The sequence below is a fragment of the Bemisia tabaci genome, chromosome 4, assembly GCF_918797505.1.
Source record: "Bemisia tabaci chromosome 4, PGI_BMITA_v3".
Lineage (NCBI taxonomy): Eukaryota > Metazoa > Arthropoda > Insecta > Hemiptera > Aleyrodidae > Bemisia > Bemisia tabaci.
In genome coordinates, this window is record NC_092796.1 from 42,467,382 (window position 1) to 42,484,115 (window position 16,734).

Sequence of the window (16,734 nt, forward strand, 5' to 3'; positions counted from 1 at the left end):
TTTTCCTCAACTAAGTTTCCAAACAAAACTGCAGTGCTGCGATCTTCAGGGATTTTCCGGAGACTTCATTCGATAGTAAACAAACATAACCATAACCTATGTAATAAGTCTGTCTAAGTCGTTAACCGGTAATTTAAAACTTTTTACACTGTCATATTGTTGTAATTCTTAGTTTAGATATTTTGTTACTTCGATCAACGTTGCTGCTTTTTCTGTTCGTCAATTTTTGTCCCGAATCATCGACTAAAATGTCTCACCAAGGCCACAGTTGTGAAGGGGATCATGATCATGATGACACACCAGAGATGGGGATTCAATACAGTTTGTATGAAAAAATTGATATGGATGCGGTTGAGTGTCTCAATGAGCAGATTGATGGCTCTGGTAAAACTATCTTCAAACCCTGGGAAGAGCGGCTGGATGTATCAAAGGTAAATGATTCTCATGGTTTCAGACGAATCTTTCCTTTACAGTCGAACCACTTTGCTTCGTGTAATCGGTTTGACGTTCTGCGATCACTTGATCTTAGTTCACCTATTTCAATTATTTTCTGCATGCTATTCTAATTTCTGGCAAATGCTTACGAATTTCCCATATGTAGAAGGAAGGTTATAGTGGTAAAACTGCAATGTCTATTTGTAACAAGAGTAATTTTTTAAAAGCCATCAGCGACCGCCAGGCCATAGACCCTGATATCAAACATATCAACAGTGTGAGTCGGCAATCACATAACTTGGTTTGCAGTGTCGCAGACTTCCTGTCATTTTTTATTTTTTAAAAGTAAAACTACTCAACGGTAATTCTTTGAAACCGCTGTAATATTTCTTCTCTTTGGAAGAAAATTCTGCGTAAACTTCAAGGAATAATGTCAATTTGTTCTCCTTCCAAAGAAATAACGAAGGAGTGGAGATTTTCAGACACCGCAAACGAGATATGTGATTGCGGACTTACGCCGTCGATATGCTGGTGTATTTGCTTATAAATGCAAATAAACTGTAACCTCAATGCAAAGTGCTACATATCTTTGGTAAATTGTCATATCTACCGTTCTGACATGAAGACAAGATTACAATATCATTCCCAGATAGCTATAATTATCATTTTTATTTGTTCAACGTTAAAAATGTAGACATGGTTGTAGCTTGTAGTAGATTCATCTGACAAATTATAGACCAGCGTTTGGTATAATTGTGCATCTTAATTCTGTTCCATATTGCATAAAGTTTCCTACAAGTGTAGTAACAACTTTAATGTATTTCAATTTTATTTGCAGTTTGTTGAAAGTGATGCTGACGCAGAGTTACTATTTAATATACCGTAAGTCCAGTTAGTTATCTTTGTTTTTGTCATTTTTTATTAGTACTGAACAATCAGCAAGTATGCAGTGTGAGAAGATAAGCAATTTCCCTGTATTTTTGGGGGAAACGGGGATTTTGTGGGACTTTAGAAAGATAACAATCCCATTATTCATTTTGTTGGGAAGGTCTGCCAAAAGCAATCGCATAGTAGAGAGACTAATGGATAAGAGATTCTCACTTACAGAAGCTACAGGAATAGTCAGTGGTAACAGAATAGACTGAACATGAGTTCAGTTTTTCATTAGTCTTGTTAAGAACAAGCTGCAAGTTCCTATTTACCTGGTTCTTTCACCAGTAATCAGTGGAGCTAAAAATCTACAGACAAACTTCTATTGTTCCCCTATCTTTTCTCATCAGTTTCGTTTCTCATCAGGGTGTAGTGGGTGTCCACGAACAAGAGTTTAATCTTATTTCGAGTTTACAATGTAAGAAGTTTTTAAATAAAGTTGAGAGCTGATATTTTTCCTTAGGTCCACTCTCTGACCTTCTATCTCCTTATTTTGCATTGTAATTTGATGTAAGGAGTTTCCCCTCACCCTGGTTACTTAACTTTTGCAGCAGAGGGGCTCCTTCTGCACCAATCGGTCAAGTTGAATCGGAACAACATAACTATTAGCATTATTTCATAGGCCATTTTAGTATGCTATGTTTAGTCTTTGCTCTCAAGTATTTATAATTGGAGGGTTTGTCCCATTTCAGCTTGATTCTGTGTTTTTCTGTTTTTTACTTGGTAATGTAGCAGTTACGTCCCTATTACACAATTAGTTGTTTTTTCTCTTATTTTAATCATGCATTGGAATAAAAAAATATAATAAAGTCAAATAATTATGCAGAACAAAGTTTAAGTATTATTTTGTATTATTTTCAATCAACAACATTTGAATCATGGTACATGGTAATTTATTCAATGCGGTAACTTTTTTCTCTTTCTACGATTTCTATTATTTAGTTTTGTCTTTGAAATTTTAACATAATATAATGCCTCTGCCTAGGTTTACGGCAAACATAAAATTGAAAGGTGTTCTGGTCATCGGTGGGGAAGGAGGCCATCAACCCGCTCGTATGAGACTGTGAGTGCATCATTCTTTTATTAATGTCGTATTTTATTGTGATGTGTAATATAGCAAAGAAGAGCTGTTTACAGCAAACGGAAAAGAGCCAGAACAACAGCTCCATTTGCTTGGTGCAAGTTTAACATTTTAATTTCCATCAATTCGTTTGAGATAACGATATTCCTTTGTTGGAGACATTGATGATGTATTTTTACAATCTATGAAGTTTTTGTACCCAGCTTTTTACTGAAGTTTGATGCTCCCTAAGCTTGGAAACATTGTCAGGCAGATATTTTTTCTTCAGAGAGTCAGAGTGTCGCAAATCTCTAGTTTGAAAATCAGATGTATTTAGTAAAATAAAGTGAATTCATTCTAAAAGATCATGCTTAAGATTATGATTAAGCTAGTAAAAGATCAGAATAATAAGAGGATTAATAAAATGTTTGTGTTTTTGAGAAAAATTATTTTCAATTTTGGAAGTCTGCAATTCTCATTTCTCATTGAAAGTTGAAATTGTGTGTTTGTGCTGGAAATTGAGTATTTCAGGTCAAGTTCTTTGCACATAACCAGAGATTTAAAAGACGTTTGGTTTAATTTCATTTTAAGAAAAGAAAATTACTGGAGGATCTGGTTTGGATTCTTTTTAAAAAAATTTTATGTATCAATGGTCAATTAATAGAAAGCTGACTAAATAATATTCTTGCAAATGTACCATCTCGATCTACTCTGTTTAAAAGTTTGTCTGTTTTTTTAGGAAATTTTCAAATTGTTGCAACCTTTTTGCGTTGTTCCCAGATTTCCCCGAAGTTAGTTAGATTCTTGGATTTTCCTAATTTATTAATGTTTTATTCCCATTTTAGATTCAAAAACAGACCAAATATGACTTTTGATGATGTTGGCTGTGCTGCAGATCAAGAATTTGATTTTCCTAATGACAATAATGGAGTGCTAGAATATTCAACTATGTGAGTTGCTCATTAAAATGAGAATTTTCTTTGCAGTGTTGCATGATATGACCTTGGTTAGCCATGTTCTTCAGAAAAGTCGATGGTTGTAATAATACGATTCAAAGATAATGAGGGCTGGTGAAACAAGTAAAAAGAGAAGACCTTAATTTTTTGCTGAATTTTCATCTCATCGCAAAAAAAAAGAGATCTTAACTCCATGAACACTGCTCAGGTGGAAGGGTCTTATTTGGGGTGTTACATCCATGCTGTGTATTGTGTTTTTGTCTTTGTGGTAACATTCTATTTTTGGTACAATGAAAATTAGATGATGAAGCTTCGAACAACTCGAGCGTATCATTAATTTTGTACTGCAGCATTCCTTCTAAAGCAGGAATTTAAGAAGGGCCAAATTTTCCACATCAAGTATTGGATGAGGAGCACATTTTAGCACTCATTCTTTAAAAAACTTTACCCAGAAATAACTCTCCTTCTAGCTCCAAGCTCCAGTTAGGATTTTCACTGATTGCTTTTGGTTATTTAAGGACAATTTTTTGTTCCTGTTGAGGAATCATTTCTTTATCTTTTGACTCTTTTTCCTCTTTTAGATAGTTGAGAATGTAGGTGCACACAGATAATGTTTGTTATATAGGGCTGGGCAAGTATTATGTAAGCTACTTAAGGGGCAGAGGGGGTCTTAGCTTGCCCTATTGAGTCCAGCAAGGTAGGGAGGGGTGTCAAACCCAGTTTTACGTAAGCCTCCAACTTTAAAAAAAAAATTTTAATAAAAATAATTTTTGCAGCTTTATTTTAAACTTTCATTGTTATTTTCTGGGTAATTGGGAGAGGAGAGTCAGTCTAACGAAACTCAAGAGGGGGGGAGGGTGTCTAGATGTTGCCTTACATGTGTCTTAAAAGGGCGAAGGGATGGTATATCAGCCAAAACATCTTACATACGGCTTGAACGGTTTCTAAACATTTCTCATGCTTGATGCTCAGTAATGTGATCTATGTAATATTTATTTATTCCATTTTTTATGTTTCCTTCTAGGGTTGTCAAATTTTCCTCTGTAACACACTTATCAATACATTTTCCTTCCAATTACGGAGCTGATACTACTAAAATATACTACATCGGCTTGCGTGGAGAATACACAAAGGCACATAACCATGGAGTAACCATCTGCATGTATGAATCAAGACCTCAAGTCTCTGATCATAAAGTCAAGGATGAATCGCTCCTCTCCAGACAAGTCCAGTGATCGGAGTGAAAATTCTTCCTTTAATCATCAAATGCTTTCTCAGTTAGAGTGAGTATGTTTGCTGTTAGATTTGTTGAAGTAACAGTTCGCCAAAAGCACAATTTTCATTCATAATGAATGGCAAATGTTGAAAGTACGATTCGCATTTTTACTGCGCTCGTTGCAATCTTAGCATTTTAAATGCTAGTGTTTTCTCAATTTTTAAGGTCCATGGAGATGTTCTGAAGATTTAAATTGATTAAATCGCTCACTTAACTGTCTGTGTATCTTCAGCCAATCCTCTACCAATTAAGTTAAAAGTACAAACATAGAGGGTTGCCTCAGACTGTAATAGGATAGCAGTCTTACGGTGGGCCTCTAGATAAGGTTTAAATTAAAGCAATATGTAACTTGTTTTCTCTTTTCCCGAGAAAAACGAAGCTCAAAACGAGGAGTATGAAAGTCAACTCCTAAACAAGATATCAAAGTTATCAATGAACATTGGTCAAATGGCAAAAATACAAATAACATCATTTGTATAATCTAACCTCCACCTGAGATGTGTTAAAAACACTTGTTATTAACATGTCCAAGAGTTGATTTAGAGTTTCTTGCTGTGTGAATTCTTTTCCGTGTTATATTTTAAAGAGAAAAACAAGGGACATTTTATCTAGGTCTGACCTAGGCTAGTGGCTCATTTTAATGAGCATTTTTCTGTTGAAGTAAGCATCCTCCATCAAGTATAAGAGCCATTGCAATCAATATTTTTTATATTTTCCTTCGGTACTTTTCACAAAGTTAATATTTAAATAATGATAGGAGTGTACTTAATTTTTTCCCAAATAATTGTGAGAAAATCAAGGACTCTGGCCTCATTTTGTCCTGTAGTCAACTTTATCATCTTCTATGGATTTTTTTACTATGAAAATTTTGTCGAATGTAATCCAGCAACCAAGTATGTTTTTCTCTCACTCTCTTTTTGTGATTTTACTCATTGTATTTGGTTATCTTACTTTCTTTTTAAAAATAAACTAAACTTTTTCAGTAACTTAACAGGCATAAAATATAACCTTTCTCGTTATCTTGAAAAGCTATGAACTTTAGGAAAGTAGAATTCTTTAAAATCGAGCGATTGCAATTCCCTGAAATCTGTTTTTTTTTTTAAAAAACGAGTTGAACCAAGATAAATTGGACTACATTTTACAAGAAGGAACTACTTTTGAAGTATAGAAAGAAAGAAAATGAGAGGGCTTAAAATTCAAAGTTTTTATTTACAAATTCTTACAGATAAACATTGCAATGGTAATTATTACACAGATTTACGAACAGTATTTGCAACTACCTATTATACATATATAATTTAAGTTGAGGAGTAGAATTTCAAAGACAGACAATTTTTTTTTAGTTGACTACACTCAATGTCTCCTTGTTTCCTCTTAAAGTAAAAACAAGTATCAGTCTCCGAAGTTAAACCCCTCTATCTTTGAACCTGCTGAAACATTCTGTGTCAAATCAGGTTTGATATCAAGAGATAAAGCTTGTCTGCATTGCTGTGAATGCTCTTTTCCCATTCTGTCAGTAATGCGAAATTTTATAAGGAAATTAATTATATTGATAGCACCTACCGCATAGAAATATTGAAACACCGAACAACTATACATTGTGATGATTCTACAACGAAATGTTAAACATTGAACAAACAAACAAAAAAATTGGAGGACTTGGACTACCAAGTGAGATGACTCCTATAAGTTCTTTTTAATTTATCCCATTCTGTTTGATTTATGTCATGTCAAAGAGAATGGGACCCTTTGGAAGTGGTGAGAGGATGAATCCTTTGTGTATCAATACATTTACATTTTAGCCGGTCAAATTCGGTAAACATATTTTTCTCAAATGAAGAAATAACAACACAAGAGTATCCTTCATTTTACATTTATGAAACATAGATGCCTGAAAACACCGGTCTTGAATCAAAATTGTTCACAATTTGACTTCTCATTAGACTTTAAATGAGAAGGCTATTTTTTAGAGCCAAGTGCAACCATATGAACCTTAAGTATAAAAGAAAACACAAAAGGCTTACTAGAAAAGTTCATAAAAGTACCCACTACTGCAAGGGGAGAAAAATATAAAAATATCGAAGCAGCTTTTGCCAGCTGCAATCTCAAGTTACAGTAAGTTATGAATAATGAGTATTTCTGCATAATTGAGCCATTATTATTTGGTTTAAAAGCCCAAATAGTGAGGTGAAAGTGTCATGCTTTGTATTCGCTCTACGTATGACTAAAGTTAATTACTGAAAAAAATAGGAAAAAATTAATAACCTTCAAATAATACTGTTATAATTACAATGTTGTTTCATGAAAACAACGTAATTTCAGTTACGCTACAAAAGATAGTATACCCTCTTTGCAACTTAGGTATTCCATTGGTCTGTTACCATTTTTTGCTTGGGTTAAATTTTGAAAAGTAGCCCGAACCGAACTTGTATGCAGGGGCTACTGTGAAGATTATAGTCTTTTGTTGTAGCTCTTAGCTTAAATGATGAGGAAAACTGGTGATTGATCACTGGGATTGCTCCATTCGGGTGGAGTTCCGGAATTAGGCTACAGGTAAATTCAGAACTAGGCAGCTGAACAAATTTCTAATTCACCATTGGTAACAAAAAATAGATCGTAAATAGATTGTTGCTACTTGAAAGCTGGGATAGAATAGTCCGAATAACTGGACTGGATGCAAGACCCAGCATTGAAAACTGAGAAAGAGAATTTGGAAAATGTCCCCGTCTCGGAAAAGAATCTAACTCTACCAATTAGCTCATTAAAAAATTATTCTGCCAGGCACCAAATTTAATTACCTTGATTTACTTTCAGAGGTGATGAGGTATTTTTTCCTTTCTTTTCTGAAAAACATTGAAGATATTCATGATTTAAATATCAAGATTGAATATCAGTGCTCATGATGATTATCAGTGCCTTTCTTCATAATTTTCAGAAATTATTTTCATTTAGTCAGTTTTAAGAAAGTGATGGTGAAATCTTAAACTTTCAGATTCTTCAAACCCAGGGCTTTTGTTTTTTTAATAAAAGAACGATAAGTATCACTGAGTCAAAATCAAAAACAGTAATGCCATAAAATGAGGTTATCTTGAAGAGGTTGAAATTAGATACTTAGGCATTTTCAGATACCGAGCAGAATTTCAGTATGTTATTATCACCCATTACAACTTGAGAACTAATACTTCAATGAAAAATCGATCCTTCCTTATATTCTTATTGGAGCAAGGGATTTAGTTTTTTAATATTTTTCGGTAACATTTCTATCAATAATGCAATTTTTCAGATTTCTCAATGACTAGGATGGAGATGAAAGCTCTATCTGTGTCAAGAGCAACAAAACAAGGAAAATATTTCTGTCTCCTAGAATTTCTATCTGGTGGGATTCAAAGATTAAAAACCCATGAAAATCATAGGAAAACTCTTTCAGTGTGTAAATTTCAGGGCATAGGTGGCTTTTTCGCCATCTTTGCTACACCTCTGCCACCATTTCATGTGAAGTTTTGGCTTGAATATTACCGTTCTGGGTAGCTGAAGTAGATTTAACTGTCTCCTGTTTTTTTTCTTCATTTTATTCATGCCTGATTTGAGACAACTTTTTTTGTTGTATCCTCCTCTAAAAGCAAATCTGGGTATGCTGTCTCCGTCCCTAACTCAGAGTCGGTTGTGGTCTCTTGATCAATGATTTCAACATCAGGGGGTAACGTTGTCACCATGGTTGCAGCACTCGTGCTCGTACTAGGCGTTGGCTTGAACTCCTTCTCCGGAAGGAGGTGCCTGTAAAGAACTTGGTCAATGTAAAACATCGTACCTAGATTGTAGACAAAAACTTCGCTTTTGACAACTGTTGCATTCTCTATTTTGAGTTGACCTGTAAAATAAAAGAAAGGAATTATTTTCCAACCTTTTTAAGTTATCCATGAAAAAAAAGGGACCCCTTTGGGTGCCATGTTGCCAAACCACTGACCGTGGTCTTGCGCCCTCAAAAGACTGCATTGGCATGTCAATGGCAAAACTACCAGACCTTGTTTCCCGTTAGCAGTGTTTAAAAATTCCCTCTCCCATCTCATTTTTTGAAGGAGAATAAATCATTAACATTCCTTGAAGTTTTCGCAGAGTTTTCTTCTCACAGAGAAGAAAAATCATGGAAGTTTTTAAGAATTGACGTTGAGTAGTTTCCATATAAAAAATTGAGTATGGCCGAAAGTCTGCGACGTTCCAAACGTAGATAGATGGTCTAGTAGTTTCACCGTTGATACATTACACATAGCAAGCGCCTGTTCAAGATGCAGTGGATAGTGAAGGCAGTATTCGTACACTCCTGATTTTAAAACGGAAGTTCTTCTCGCTGTATTTTTTATTTATATATTTTTTTTTGTTTTATTTGATTATTTGGCAGGAAGATCTGCTCATTCTAGTGATACCATTATACAATATACACTCATGAAATAGAAGTCTTTTATGCCCTTGGAACCTTAAGTAACAGGAGATCGACTTCCTCAGGCAAAATTGTTGAAAAAAAAAGACCCTGTCATTAGAGATTGGCAACTCACAATGTGTTTTATTCACCAACCTCTGTAGAATCAGTATTTTCAACGATGCTGAAAAAATTCTGACCAGACTATATGCTCTCATAATTCAGGGACCTCCAATTTTTCCCTCAAAGACACCAATTTTCATGGGAACTCACCATTTTCTCTGTGAACAGTCAGTGTATTATTTGCTAAAGTTGTGAATGTTGCATTGTTCTGGAGATCTTTCTCATAGAGTCGACCTTTTACAAAGTGACTTAGGAGAAGATCTATTCCTGCAGTTGTTGACAGGTAGTTGTCTGGTGCATACTTTAGACCTTGTCGTTCAAAGGCCTCATCAAGTGGGACAAAGAATGTGTAACCTGCAGTAACAGAGAGGGATTATTAGAAAACATTTATTTTTTTTATTAATTACCTATCACACACAATTTTTTTTATAACTCATTTGTCATTAGTTGGAAAAAAAACAGCTTCATGATCATTATTAAAAAATCATATTTTAAAATGTAGAAAGCGCCACTATTGCCCTCTCATTAAAGCATAGTAACTCTTGGTAAAATAGAGTAATGATTATTTTAACAAAAGAATTGATATGTTTCAACATTTGCTGACTAATTTTTTGCATTTAAAGAAAATTACCCAAGTAACTGCCTGAAATGTTTACAGATTAGAAGTGTATCGTGAATGGAAGAGTGAAATGACTTTTTTGTGATTTTGGAAACAATTTGTTTGAAGTTGAAATATTGCATGGAACAGGGACGCAAACAAACACCCAAACTTGAATAAAGATACCAAAGAAGAATTCCATGTTCTGTATTTTCTTCAAGTGCACCTAATCCAAAGAGAAGCCTCATCAAAATTATTAATGACTCAAATTGTTCAACAAGTCAGTTCACTCCTTTATTTGTGGTGCCCTTCATTTAACTTATCCTTACACTGAGATTTATAATAGGTACAGAAAATTTTCAAGAAAAATAACCAATAAGTTTTACTCTGAAAAAGGTCTGAGAGAAATGATACTTAGAGCGAATAATTGATTGTGGTTAAGGGAACAAGTATGTGGTTATATACATTTGAATGCTAACACAGTGGTTAAAGAACATCTTACCAGCTCCTGGAACGTGTGGAGCAAGTTCAGCAACATTGAGGAACCTGACAATGTGAGTGAAATTAGGGTGATGCTCGATTGACATGTATGCATGGGACAGAAATTGGGCTCCAAACCACGGGAAAGCTAGGAGGGGTGGTGTCTCTTTATCTTTATGTTTCTCGTGAAGTCGCTGCACAACTCCATCGTTGACAAACAGCACCTCTGAGATGAACATTATATTACCCTTCTCAATTGGCGTGTCACCTTTGATCACCTCAACACCATTTACAGTCAAACCGGAGCCTGAGAACAACATAAATAAAGCAATCATACCATCATTTTTTTTTTAGATGATGCTGCGGAACAGTTTTAAGAAGGTCTGACGTAGGTTTTACCATCCAAAGTGTCTAGTAGCATCGGGTGTTAAAGAAGGAATTTAAAAAGCGTCACATTTTTTTTTAAATTTACGAGTTGGGAAATCCTGTTTTTCCTCTGTAAGTACGTGAAATTCACATTTGAAAAAAGTTATGAATTTAAAAAATCATTTATATTGATGATAAACACGAAATAAACTGTAAAAATGCAACTTTAAAACCTAATTTTTTTTTCAAAATACATCAGCATAAGGTGATGAAAGACTTGTCAAAGTGCAAGGTGGCTTTTTTATGTAAAAAAGAACAAAAAGGGTTTTCTAAGTAGGATATTTTAAGAGTTTTCTCGTTGAACATTACTAGTTTTACTAACTTTTTTTTTAAACAGGCAATGCCACTTGGACGTTGCATTTTCTTATGTCAAAATTATATAGATCCTCAGAAATGTTGGATCTAGCAAGCTGAGTTATTATTTGTGTAATGAAATCCATACCTATCAATGAAGAAATGTAGTAGCCTTTATGACTTGTTTCATCGTACCTGTCGTTGAATACACCTTGACACAGTGCTCTAAAGCAGAATTTTTTTTAATGAAAATAGAAGAAAAATGCACAAATTGTCATTTTTTTGGACAGTATGCTGTTTTTAGTTGAAAAATTTTCACGCTTAGAATGTTGAAAAAAAAAAACAGAAGAAAATAAGGAAAGTACAAACCTTTTCTTTGGAATATGACCTCTTTCCCTCCAAGTGTCTTGAATTTTTGCTCATCTTTGATTTGATCCTGGTGAATGTTATCTTTGACAAAGTGGTTCATGAGAACGCTCTCTGTGAATTCAGGCACAGAAAATGGGTAGAAACCCCAGTCGATCGGGTGCCACCGCTGGAATGCTCGGTCAGTTGGTACAAATACAGTATAAGTTTCATCTGGAGAAAAAGCATTAAAATACTGATTACTGAATTGAAGGTCAATCGGCCTACATTAGAAATTGTACGTAGGTACAGGTTCGGATTTACCTACTTGCCGCCCATGAGCCGCCTGTAATTTTCCGCCCCCTTCTAATTCGTTAAGTGAACGTTTTTTTGTGAAAGCCCTGTCAACACTAACGAAAGTTCACGGAACTTTACGCGAAAGTTAAGTTCCGTAACCCCACCCCTGTTTGGACGAGGCCTTCCATTCATAATAAAGGAACGAAAAAATTATGAAAGAACAAACATAAATGTGGTTTAATAATTTTAACTCCTGCCGCTGCGCCACGCCGACCGCCCTGTGTTTGGCGCAATGCGTGAAGTATTCATGAAGTCTCGTAGGCGCTATGCGTTTCACGCAACTGCTGCTGACCGCAGTGTGTTTGACACAATGCGTGAAGTATTCATTCAGTCTTGTAGGCGCTATGAGTTTCATGCCGACCGCCGCGCCGAAGGCTTCTCCTTTTCATCTCAGTCCTCGTCATCATTGCTCTCTGCGCCGCTCCGCTCAAGGTCAAATTGCGTGTTTGGTTTCTCTCTTAACTCAACTAATTAAAGGTGTTGTCTTTGGTAACACCGAAAGACGACAAAATTAGATGTTTATACTTTTACTCTCAGGAAATGAGAGATATTGTCGAATTTTCTCGTTTGTAATTTATTTTCTGAATCCGATTTTTTCTTCTTTTTTTTTGATTCCTACATTCATAAAGATTGCAAAATTTGCCGCCCCCTACATTATGCCGCCATGGGCCGCGGCCCATGTGGCCACCCCCTTAATCCGGCCATGCGTAGGTATACTATCAAGAAGACCCTTCACTTCAGAAAGTTGTAAGGATACCTAACTGATCGATTAGCAATAGGTGGCTGTTCTCTCAATCGAAAACTAAAAATTATTAGTTTAAGTATGACTGTTCCAAACTTTCTTAGTGCTTCAAAATTCATTGATCTACAAGTAGCAGAAGATTGATTTATTTTTACCTTAATTTAACATGAGAAAGTTAAAAAAAAAAAAAAAAAAAAAAAAAAAAAAAATAGTAAAGAGTGTAATTTCTTTTACTTGGCAGAGAATTCCGAATCTTGAAAACTCAACTGTAATGATGTCTGAACTCCGGTGTGAATGGGTTCTACACAACCGTATTTCTACTTCCTGTTCCTAATACGCAGACGGCTCTTGTTAACGTCCACTGTTTACTGTTGCCAAACTTTTTAGCTCTCATAGGGAAAATGTTAAATTTTTATTTTGCCATGAAAGAATTCGAAAAGGAAGAAAATATAATCCGTCAAAGTTTCGGAAAATGATTTAATGAGTAAGTAAGCACAGTTCAACATAAAAATTGAGGTGAATTTTCGATTTTATGCAGTAAAAATTGCAATTTCACTGCACTACATTTCATTGAACATTCACCTTAATATTTTTGTTGGACTGTGTTTTACAATGAATTTCAACAAGTCTTACATCATTTGGTCGACAAAATACCGATTTGAAATAAAATGAGTTCCCTGTATCAGTAAGATGGGCAATTCTCAATACAGAGAAAGATTGCGGTTCATTTCAATGTTATTTTCAACAAATTACGACGAGAGGAGCCCCTTCAACTAATAGATAGGCAACATACACAACACTGCGATGCTGTAGCAACATACTGACTGAATGTTTAACTATGTAATCGCAATATCGATGGCAAAAGTGCGAAACCACGTATTTCCATTGCGGTGTTTCAAAATCTCTGCTCCCATTATATTTTTTCGAAGAGAAACAAGTCAACATCGTAGCTTGAAATTCATACAAAATCTACTGCTAACAGAGAAGAAAATTCAAGGAAAATTTCAAGAACTTACAGTGACAATTTTGCCGAGGAAAAAATAAAGCACGACAGGAAGTCTACGACGCTGCAAACGGACATACAAGGCCCCGCACTTTGGCTATCGAAGCACTGATTCTAAATGAAATGAGTTGTGTGTTTCAGTAAAATGGGCTATTCACAACATGGAGAAAGATTGTGACCCATTTTTCTCAATTTTACTCTCAACAAATTACAACGAGAGAAGCTCCTTCAATTAATAGATAGGCAACACACACAACTCTGCAATGCTGTAGTAACAGTTACACCCTGTAATCGCATGGTGAAATCGCAGATATGTGTATCTCGGTTTGCAGCTTTGCAAATTATATGTCATGCTTTATTTTCTACTTTTTTAATCGAAAAATTCTAAACATCATTTCTTGAAAACTCCGGTGAATTTTCTTCTCTATGTGAAGAATATTCTGTGAAAATTTAAAAAATAAAATCAGAGCGGAGATTTCAAAACGCCACGACCGAGATAAGCACTTTTACAGTTTTACCGTCGAAACGCTGTCCCTGGTAAAAATTGGCAGTAGAATCTGGGTTCCAAAATACCATAGACCTAAAGCCGACTGTAAGTTTTCCAATAGCTTCTAAAGCCGGCTGTACAATTTCTTATAGCCTTGTATAGCCGATGGCGATTAAGCAACAGCCAGACGATGAAGTTTATGCTAAACGTTACTAAATACGGATACTAGGACTTAGTGAGTTATTGGACTACCGCTCTCTTTTTGTGCCGTATATCTTGATATATTTTGCGAGGAAAGCTCCGTACTTTTGAAGGATGCCCTTATTCTTAATATGTTGGAGCGCCTTCAATTTCTTATGATACTGTGCAATACCTCTGGTGTGAAATAGTTGCCTCAGACGCCGTGGCACACTGCGGCGCGGCGGGCGGGCAGAGAGCGCGGAACGCGCTTTGGCGCCTACAAACCTAACAGTGATACTTCACGCATTGCGCAATGCGTGAAGTATCCCTGTTAGGTTTGCAGGCGCCAGTGCGTCGCCGCTCCGCTTTGTGTTAGGCTCTAATATTTAATCTCGCGGAGTTAGCGTTTTTCAACTCATGATTCTGAAATGTTTGCACACTCTGTATAGATTATTCTCATTTTAATTGATGAAAAAAATGTGTGTTCTGTAAACATTAAGGTAGTTCCGTAAAAAACTTAATGATTTCCAAAGCACACTAATTTCTACACAATATCTTATAGCCTTTTATAGCCAATGGTGATCAAGTGTAAAGCCCGGCGATAGAAACTATAGCCCGACTGTATACTTTTTTATAGCTTCGTATAGCCCGGCTATATGATTTGCTCCGCTCTCTACAGCCAGCTATATGATTTTCTATAGCCTTCTTTAGTCGGCTATAAAAACTCCTATGGTATTTTGAAACGCAGCTCCTATCGCCAATTTTTACCAAGGGACCTGTGATATTTAGGAGTCTGGTCTGCGGGCTGATCGTTGAAATTGATAGACAAAGCTATGGACAACGGAGAAAAAAGGGATATGGACCCTGCCGGTGAAAGCGGGTGTGGTTGCAATGGACAAAGGAGGTGGGTAATAGACTAACTAATGGCAAACCACGAGAGACCCTGTAGTTAGTCCATCGTTTTCTCCCTTTGTCTGTAAGAGCCACCCATTTCAACCAATGGGCGGAGCACTCCATACTCCCTATGTCTTCTTTGTCTATCGCTTTGTCCATCAATTTCAATAATCAACCCGCTGATCAGCGATGTAACCCCTCGAATATGAGGATTGATAAGTCTGATTTCGATGGGGCGGCTCCACGAGAGCGGGGGGGGGGGGGGGGGGGGGCTTACCTTGGTTGAGGAGCTTGGTGACGTTGGAACGTGCAAGGAGGTGTTGGAAAACACGGACTCCGCTCTGGAGGAAGGAGAGAACCTCGGTCATGTCCTGGAGGAAGCTGTGGTCCTCGGAAAAGTCCTCGGAGAAGAGGTAGTTCTCGATGATGATGAGCCTCCCCGTGTCGTTGTTGACGTCCACCTTCGTGTTCGCCACCCGCGCACCGTTCGCGAACAACGCCCCTGCAAACAGACAGTCCGCAAATGTCGAATCAGTCGCGCACAGAAATAAAACGAGTATCTACTGTGCCAGTGGGGATTTTTGCAAGATGGCAACCCTGTTTTTTCTCCATTTAAATTTTTGTTTAAAAAATCGACTTTAGACGAGGAGGCAGCCTGTCTCACCTAGAATCTATATCATCAATAGATTTAAGTAAATTGAATATTGACAGCGTTCAGCGTTGCCGACTTGCTGGATTGCCACTGTAACTATTATTATAATAATAAGATGATCCTCTAACTCAAACTATGCTTTTATCGGAATAATCCGAACAATTTCAACGTTGCTTGATTAAAATCAATAATTAATGTTTTGAAAGTATTATTTAGGTTTAGATGGCCTTTGATTGTGTTTTAAATTTTTTAGTCTATAAAACTTTTATGGGGAAGGAGACGAATAAAACTAACGTTGTTATGGGTAAAATTTGAGTTCAGTTAAACTTTATAAGTACTGCTGAACTACTGTGCTGCTGAATTTCGAATATTGCTATGCTTTTATGAGAGTTTTTTCATTTTCTCTCACTCCATTTCGGATTCTTAAAAACGTGGGTTTTTTCTGAAGATTACTTTCACAAGACCCACGCTAACAGACGAGGGAACTATGTGATATCGAAGGGATTTGATTAAAGTCAAAGAATCCGCAGGTAATGGGTCTGTTGTGCATACGAGATGTGTACAGTTTTCTGGAGTGAAAATCGAACGAAACTGCGTTAGGCGCAATGCGTGAAGTTTTCCTGCACTCTTGTAGGCGCTAATACGCGTTTGGTGCCGACCGGCGACCGCATGGTGTTTGGCGTAATGCGTGAAGTATTCTTGCAGCCTTGTAGGCGCTCTCATACTTTTCCCGCCGACCGGCGACCGCACTGTGTTTGGCGCAATTCGTAAATTATTCTATCGAGGTAACAGATGCTAATATGCGTTTCGCGCCGACTGGCGGGCGCAGCGGCCGCACTATGTTTGGCGAGAAGAACTACCACGATATCTCATAAACCGGAAGTCACAAATTAATTACGAGGGCCTTCCAGAAAGTAAGTTTACCTATTCAATATCTGCCTATGGGCAAGAGGGCATAATCACTCAGGAATCGGACTGAGTTCTACGAAAAGAAACCAAGTTAAATAACACCAAGATTGAACCGGGCGAGAAAAATTTGAAGTTTTGTTCCTCCAAACGTTAGAGGCACGTTCAGCCGTCCC

The 16,734-nt window shown here is 36.5% G+C and overlaps 2 protein-coding genes across 2 annotated transcripts in view; one reads left to right on the forward strand and one right to left on the reverse strand.

The window, feature by feature from the left end:
* The first annotated feature begins 103 nt into the window (after positions 1–103).
* Positions 104–5,648, forward strand: LOC109033608 (PITH domain-containing protein CG6153). Its single transcript, XM_019046297.2, has 5 exons — positions 104–431; positions 1,274–1,317; positions 2,351–2,428; positions 3,271–3,375; positions 4,406–5,648. Exons 1-5 carry the CDS (start codon positions 249–251, stop codon positions 4,614–4,616), a joined length of 621 nt encoding a protein of 206 aa, XP_018901842.1. The 5' UTR covers positions 104–248; the 3' UTR covers positions 4,617–5,648.
* A 198-nt stretch (positions 5,649–5,846) lies between these two features.
* Positions 5,847–16,734, reverse strand: part of LOC109033607 (transforming growth factor-beta-induced protein ig-h3) — a 50,756-nt gene continuing 39,868 nt past the window's right edge. The window contains exons 3-7 of the mRNA XM_019046296.2: positions 15,278–15,502; positions 11,362–11,571; positions 10,295–10,579; positions 9,345–9,548; positions 5,847–8,525 (exon numbers count right to left, since the gene is read on the reverse strand). Of these exons, the coding sequence (XP_018901841.2) occupies positions 8,230–8,525; positions 9,345–9,548; positions 10,295–10,579; positions 11,362–11,571; positions 15,278–15,502 (1,220 nt within the window). The 3' untranslated portion in view covers positions 5,847–8,229. The remainder of the gene's footprint in view (positions 8,526–9,344; positions 9,549–10,294; positions 10,580–11,361; positions 11,572–15,277; positions 15,503–16,734) is intronic.